Consider the following 6,939-nt stretch of genomic DNA (forward strand, 5'->3'; position numbering starts at 1 on the left):
GGGTTCCCAGGGGAGCTATGGTGGCAGAGAGGTCTTGAATGGCAGGCTCGGCCCCCGTCCGGCACCCTTGCTCTGGGCAGAGACATGGAGAAGAGGGTGTGAGGGCTCGCGGGCCAGATCCTGACTCCACCTCACGGGCCGCTCTTCCCTGAGCCCGTGAACCGGCGATAGTGACACTACCCCGGGCACTTCTGAAGCTCCAGGTCCTGGCCTGGCGTCACCCCGGGGCAGCCAGCCTCCTCCAGCCCAGAGATGTGCTGACCCGACGTCCCCACCTCCCACCCGGGGGTGCGGCCCCTGCCTGCTCTAGTGGCCTGTGACCACGCACGGGGGCCCCAGCTGGCTTTCCCACAGGGCTTGACCATCGGGACCTTCTGAGGGCAGCCTCGTGGCCCCCAGGACCACGTGCTCCCCTTACCTGGGGCTCACAGAATTTGGACAATCGCGGCGAGGGGCATTAAACCACGGTGCCCCCGAGACCCGAAACCCCAGGCTCTGACCTCGGGGGTGGGGTGGTAGGCCACCAGAGCCCCCTCCCGGGCCTCAGCAGCCCGATGACCTTGTGCCAACCCTTCAGGGGCCCGTCCCCTGCCCCCATGAGCTCTAGATACTGGGGCTTCTGGGAGGACGTGCCGGTGAGGCTGGCACTGGGCAGGCAGGGCCATGAGGGCAGCCGCCTCTGCCCGCCAGGCCGGAACTTCGACAAGAACGGCAACATGCTCGATTGGTGGACCAACTTCTCAGCACAGCACTTCCAGGAGCAGTCGGAGTGCATGGTCCACCAGTACGGAAAATACTCCTGGGACCTGGCCGACCACCAAAACGTGAGCAGGCCCTCAGCAGCGCCGCCACCGCCGGGGACCCGCTCCCCAGCCCTGGCCCCCGGGGGGGTGCAGGGGAGCCCGGCCGCCCTACCGTCCCGCGTCCTGTGTGCAGGTGAACGGGTTCAGCACCCTCGGGGAAAACATTGCTGACAACGGAGGAGTGCGGCAGGCATATAAGGTGGGTCCAAGCAGGGGCCCCTCAAGGGCGCAGGGGAACAGGTGCCTCGGTGAGGCAGAGACCGTGCCCTGCGCAGGCCGAGGCACCCCGGGAACCCTTCTCCGTCTGTCCCGGAAAGCAGCTGTGCCCTGGGGGAGCCAGCCTGGCTGCGGGTGAATGGGCACCTGGCTGTGCTGCCCACATTTTACCCTGACCTTACCTGAGCCTTCGAACCCCAGGGGAGCCACTGACTCTCCCCCGGTAAGATAGTGGCACTCACCACGTCCCCGCCAGCCGTGGCATCGTCCCTGCACCTGCAGCCTGAGGCACCGGGCCTCGGAGCTCCTTCTAGGTGGGCGCTGCGTGGCAGCCTGGGCAGGGATCCTCCCCCCCACCACCCCCCCCCCCGCCCCCCAGCCCCCCCACCCCGGCCCCAGGGCCAGGGCCCAGCCGCTGTGGCACGGAGGTGAGCACCAGGCCGTCAGGGCAGGAGCGCCGTCCCCGGGGTGCTCGAAGGGCCGTCAGGTGCTGAGGCAGGACCTCCGCCGGGAGCAGGGCCGTGGAGCCAGACCTCCATTCTGCCCGGACCCCAGGCCGGTGCTGACCCCAGGAGCAAGGACGGGCCCGGGCCCAGCACCTGTTTGGCGTCTGCAGGCTTACCTAAAGTGGATGGCAGACGGTGGCAAGGACAAGCAGCTGCCAGGACTGGAACTGACCTACGACCAGCTTTTCTTCATCAACTATGCCCAGGTAGGAGCCACCGTCCCCACCCTGCCTGCCGCCTCAGCAGCTGGGCACCGGTCGCCCACCACGTTTTTGGAAGGCCTCCACTGAGGGGCACTTCCAGGGCCACGCTGAGAGGGCAGGCCGGGCAGAAGCAGACTTGCCAGCCTGTAAGGCTTCCTGGAGGAAAAGGAAGCAGAGGGTTGGAGCTGGGGGGCTTCAGGTGTAGCTGGGCCAGTTGGGGAGAGGAGGCTGGCTTCCCTCCCCCACCCAAGAAGGGACAGCCTGGGACGGGACAGGCGGGAGACTCCCTGGTGCCTAGAAAGAAGTGAGAGCACACGCGTGTCCCTGCCCCCCTAGGCCCGCCCCACCCCCGCCTGGATGCCCTCAGGGCCCCCCTGATTCCTGCGTCCCATCCCCCCAGGCCCGCCCCTCCCCCCTTCCACAGCCACGCCCCTCACGCCCCCACAGGTGTGGTGCGGGTCTTACCGGCCTGAGTTCGCCGTGCAGTCTCTCAAGACCGACGTCCACAGCCCCCTGAAGTACAGGCGAGTAGCCCCCTGCATCCGTGCGCGCAACCCCCATCCCGCCCCCCAGCGCCCACCCCCGGGGCCCAGGCCAGCTGGCTCAGGCCCCTGGCCGCCCGCAGGGTGCTGGGCTCGCTGCAGAACCTGGCGGCTTTCGCGGACGCCTTCCACTGTGCCCGGGGCACCCCCATGCACCCGCGGGAGCGATGCCGCGTCTGGTAGCCCTGGCCAGCCACACTGTGGCCACGCCCACCCGCCGCGGGAGGCCAGGCGGCCCTCGCACGTGCAGCTGGAGCCACGGGCAAGGCCAACGCGCACACGCGGCCGGCCCCGCGCGGGGCCCGGAGCGCAGCCGCGGCCCCAGCACCCAGGGCAAGCGGTGACTGCCCGGCGCCCTCCGTGCCTGCGGTGAGGGGCACGGTGCCCCAGCCCTGTAGACGCGTTTACCTGTCTGCACCCTCCCCAAACATCCCAGTCAGCTGTCCATGAGCTTCAGACTTGAGCTAAGTAAACGCTTCAAAGAAGAAGCCATCTGCCTTGTCTGTTGGGGGGGGGGGGGGTAGGGGGTGGCGGAGCCCCTGTCTGTACCTGCCGCTGACTGTTCGGGGACAGCATCTGGCTGGGCGCTGACTGCTGGTGGCCTTGGGCAAAACAGCAGCCAGACAGGGAAACAGCAGGGCACCCTGCAGAGGGAGGGCCACACCTGGTGAGCCCCCCGGGGTCTCTGTGCCAGGACGCCCCCAAATACTGGCCCTCAGGGACCACCGGTTCAGATGGGAGGAGGGGCCACTGACTCAGGAGCTGGCTGAGGTCAGGAGGTGGGTGGAGGGAACTGGGGAGCCATAGATCAGAATCTACGCTTCGGGTTTTATGTAACTAGAGGCCGGTGGCGGGGTTAAACCACAAAGGGACACTGTCACCTGCTCTGATGTTTTAAAGACCCCCAAGAGTAGTACCAAACGGGGCAGGGGGGAAGGTGGGAGGAAGTTGGGAGGCCAGCTAGGAGGCCACTGTGGTCATCCTGGCCAAGGCGAGGGGGGCGGGTAGAGGGGTGGTGCTGAGGTCATCTGAACGCACCCAGACCAAAGAGCCCCAGGCACAGTGGGCAGGGGCAGGTTTCCGCTCTGGACACTAGGTTCCAGGTGCCTGTCACATCCCCCCAAGGAATGGTGTGGGGGGGTTGGGGGCATGGCAGAGCTGGATGAACCAGCTGGGCCAGGCCAGCCACCCCAGTCGGGTGCAAATGATAGATCTCATCGGAGAAGGTCCTTCCAGCCGACTAGCCCCCTCCCTAAGCCTCACTGTCCACCGTGCCCAGCAGCTGCGGGGCAACATCTCCCTGGACACCCACCCAGTATGAGCTCTGACCTGACCATATCCTCATCTCCCGCACCCTGCGCGGTCCTCTGACCCCTGGCCCTCCTGTGCCAAAGGCCTGAGGCCCTCAGGGAGGCTGCAGGGCCATTTCCTCCCCTCTGCCGGCCCCTCCCAAGGAAGCCTGCAGGCCCACGTCCCCTGCGAGGACGACGGGATCAGAGCCAATGAAGATAAACTCCGCCCAGAAACGAGTTTAATGCTCATTGTCACAGAGGCCCAGGCAGAGTTTGGTGCCCCGGTCCAGAGATTCCAGAAAGATTCTTCACATCCAGCTCCCAGTGTTCAAGGCAGCAGACGCCTCCCAGGCCCTCGGAGGCCTTGGTCTTCACCTTGTGCACGCCCCCTCAGCACACTGTGGACACAGCAGGGTCCCCTTCAGGCCAGCCGCACTCCCCAGAGTCCAAAGCAGCTGGTCCCACCCACCAGCAGTCTGGGGCCCAAGTGCTAGAAAATCCCCTCTATTCGGGACACAGGAGGTCAGCCACCAGGACCACACTAACACTGGCTGTGGGCAAACTGCGACCCTCCCCAGGCTGAGAGGACGGGCAGCCCCCTGCCCTCTGGGGAGAGCCCTGCTGTGCCAGGCCGTCTGGCCACCCTTGCCCCTGGTTCCCCATTGTCCTCAGCCTGCTTCCCCCTGCACAGTGGGGTGACAGTGACATCCCGGGCTGCCATGAGCGCAGAAGTACGTCAACCCTGCAGGTGCAGCCTGGCACCTGGTCGTACCCAGCACTCAACCCAGGGAACTGCTGACCTTAGCAGGCGGCGTGCTCCCCAGGCCCAAGCTCACCTGGGGTGCCTCGCTGGCACAGCCCTCCGCGGGGATGCCCAGGGCCTGCAAGATGCTCTCCCGGGGGACATAGTCTCCCGGAGACTTCTGGACGAAGTGCAGCAACACTCTGTCACCACCTACAGCGGTGGGGAGGCGGTCAGGATGCCCCTGCGTGCTGGGAGGAGGGAGACACCCCTCGCTGTCCGAGACTCCACCTGGTTACCCTGACAAGGGAGCTGTCCTGGCCGCAGCCCACCCAGCACAGAGAAGACTTGACAAGGTCAGGAAGCCAGAGGAAGGGAGGCAGAGAGGGTCGGGACATGCCACCAAGTTCAGCCAGATCTTCCCAGCCCAGGATGTGACCTCGGCCCCCCATGCAACCAGGCATCGGCCTCTGACACCCCTTTCCCAACCTACCTTTGGTGACCACCAGGAGCCCTCCGCTCTGCAGCAAGTCCCCGGACAGGTTCCCCTGGATGCCAGCAGCTTTGGCCTGGAAGGAGGGAGGCAGGTCCAGGTCAGCCCTACAGGGAAGCCCCACCACCTCAAGTCCCACCCGTCCTTGGCCATCACAAACCTTGAGGGCCACATCGCGCACGGGCTTCCCCAGGGCGGCTGGCAGGATGCTCAGACTGTTGTACCTGTGAAGACACAGCTGGCTAGTCCGGCCCCCGGCTCTTCGGCGAAGACTTGCCCAGCAATTCTATCCCCAGTCTCTACAAGACACACCCACCAGATTCTCACAAGCATCTCACCAGGGACTCGGGGCGGGGGGGGAGGGGGGGGGGCGGCATGGGGCAGCCAGCCTGGGGGCCAGTAGGCCTGGGGCCCCGCAGAAGATTTGGGGAGTGTGGGCTGGCCCCCCCCCGCTGGGTGAGCCCAGAGATCTGAGTCAGCTGGGCACCACTAGTCAGGCCAGGCAGCCAGCCTACGACACAGGCACCCGAGGTGGCCGGAAAGGGGGTAGATCTTGGGTGAGAGGCCTAACCAACAGCCGTAACGGACACCCAGCACCCAAGAGAGAGTCCTTAGAAGGACCGACCGGGCAGTGGATGCCCCCAGAGCCTCATGCCCAGGAAGAGGGCAGCAAGGGGAAGAGGAATGAGAAGAGGCGGCTGCCCCGCCCGCTCACCGCTTGAAGCCCAGCTCCTTGTAGAAGCGCTTGCTCTCATCCAGGTAGAGCTCTGGAAAGCAGACGCCACAGGTGTGCACTCACCCCCCACCCCCCCGGCTCACCTGGCTGCATCCAGCCCCCCACTCCCCTGGCTTGCCCACCCAGGACGTAGGAGCAGAGGACTGAGTGTCCCCACTGTTAGCGGAGGGGCAGAGGCCCAGAGGTGGCAGAAAAGGGAGGCACGGGGCTCGCCTGGACTCTGCCACCGGGCCCAGGGCTCTGGGAGAGCATATCCTGAGTGCCAGGGAGAGGGGTCTAGCAGGGTGGGCTCCTGTCCCAGCCATACTCCTTCAGGCTCCTGGGAAGGTGGGGTCTTGCTGCCACCCAGTAGAGACCCTCGGGGATTCGAGGCCAGCATCACCGCTGGGCCCTGCCTCTTTCCAAGGTGGGAGGGACATCGTGCCTGGGGGACACAGGTAGGGGCAACAGGTGGAGAGCCCCGGAGACATGACTGGAGCTCCAGGATACAGAAGGGTCAGGCCTGAGCAAGGAGGGGATGGCCACTGCCCTGAGCTTGGGAAGGGTCTCAAGGTAGCTGGTGGGGCTACAGTGGGAGGAGGGGAGGGGAGCACAAGCACCTCCCGCGAAGTAGCCGCCTTCCAGGAACTCCTGCAGGCCCAGGGCCTCGGGCCCCACGCCCACCAGACGCACGCCGTGCTGGTCCAGTAGCCCCCTGAGGCTGCTGAGGTCTCGGGCTATCCAGCGACACACCGAGCAGCCGAAGCGCCGCAGGCCAGCCACCACGCACGCCTGCTCCAGCCACAGACTCCGCAGCTCCACTGCCTGCGCGGGGCGGGCGAGGGGCGCCGATGGACCACCTCCCACGCGCGTCCGTGCCCCCAGCCCCGCACCGCGCAAGCCCGGACTGCGCCCCCAGCCCCACGACCCGAAGCCCGCCGCGCATGCCACTGCCAGGGCGCCTGGGCTGGTGCCAGGGGCCCACCCACCGCCCTGCGCTCGTCCGGCCTCACCTCCCCGGTCACCGCATGCTTCAGGACACACGCGCCCACGCGGGCAAGGTCCACCGCGCTCATGTCCACTTGCCACCGTGCTCTTCGGCTGCGCGCCCAGCTCGCAGCCGGCTTGGCCACGCCCCGCCCGTGTCCCGCCCCCCTGCGGCTTCTCGTCCAGGCCGCGCCCCCAGGTCACCTCTCCGCTGCCGGCCCCTCCCCCAGACGCCCGCTCCTCTGCCGGCCCCGCCCCCAGGCCTCCTCTCCTCTGCCGGCCCCGCCCCCAGGCGCCCGCTCCTCTGCCGGCCCCGCCCCCAGGCCGCCTCTCCTCTGCTGGCCCCGCCCCCAGACGCCCGCTCCTCTGCCGGCCCCGCCCCCAGGCGCCCGCTCCTCTGCCGGCCCCGCCCCCAGGCCGCCTCTCCTCTGCCGGCCCCG

The 6,939-nt window shown here is 67.5% G+C and overlaps 2 protein-coding genes across 6 annotated transcripts in view; one reads left to right on the forward strand and one right to left on the reverse strand.

The window, feature by feature from the left end:
- The window catches only part of MMEL1 (membrane metalloendopeptidase like 1), a 32,015-nt gene extending 29,257 nt beyond the window's left edge, over window positions 1-2,758 (forward strand). For all 4 annotated transcript variants that reach the window (XM_081796472.1, XM_081796471.1, XM_081796473.1 and 1 more), the window contains 5 exons: window positions 691-824; window positions 937-1,002; window positions 1,636-1,731; window positions 2,176-2,252; window positions 2,354-2,758. In XM_081796472.1, the coding sequence (XP_081652598.1) occupies window positions 691-824; window positions 937-1,002; window positions 1,636-1,731; window positions 2,176-2,252; window positions 2,354-2,453 (473 nt within the window). In that variant the 3' untranslated portion in view covers window positions 2,454-2,758. The remainder of the gene's footprint in view (window positions 1-690; window positions 825-936; window positions 1,003-1,635; window positions 1,732-2,175; window positions 2,253-2,353) is intronic.
- Window positions 2,759-3,779: 1,021 nt separating this feature from the next.
- Window positions 3,780-6,672, reverse strand: PRXL2B (peroxiredoxin like 2B). Of its 2 annotated transcripts, XM_081796317.1 has the most exons (7): window positions 6,526-6,667; window positions 6,133-6,337; window positions 5,513-5,564; window positions 4,958-5,021; window positions 4,798-4,873; window positions 4,399-4,517; window positions 3,780-3,960 (listed from the first exon to the last, which is right to left on the reverse strand). In XM_081796317.1, exons 1-7 carry the CDS (start codon window positions 6,586-6,588, stop codon window positions 3,934-3,936), a joined length of 606 nt encoding a protein of 201 aa, XP_081652443.1. In that variant the 5' UTR covers window positions 6,589-6,667; the 3' UTR covers window positions 3,780-3,933. The 2 variants fall into 2 exon arrangements, with proteins under 2 accessions (XP_081652443.1, XP_081652444.1); XM_081796318.1 differs by lacking the exon at window positions 3,780-3,960 and having other exon boundaries at window positions 4,444-4,555; window positions 6,526-6,672.
- Between the last annotated feature and the right edge of the window lie 267 nt (window positions 6,673-6,939).

This window comes from Panthera onca, chromosome C1 (assembly GCF_046562875.1).
Source record: "Panthera onca isolate mPanOnc1 chromosome C1, mPanOnc1 haplotype 2, whole genome shotgun sequence".
Taxonomy (NCBI): domain Eukaryota; kingdom Metazoa; phylum Chordata; class Mammalia; order Carnivora; family Felidae; genus Panthera; species Panthera onca.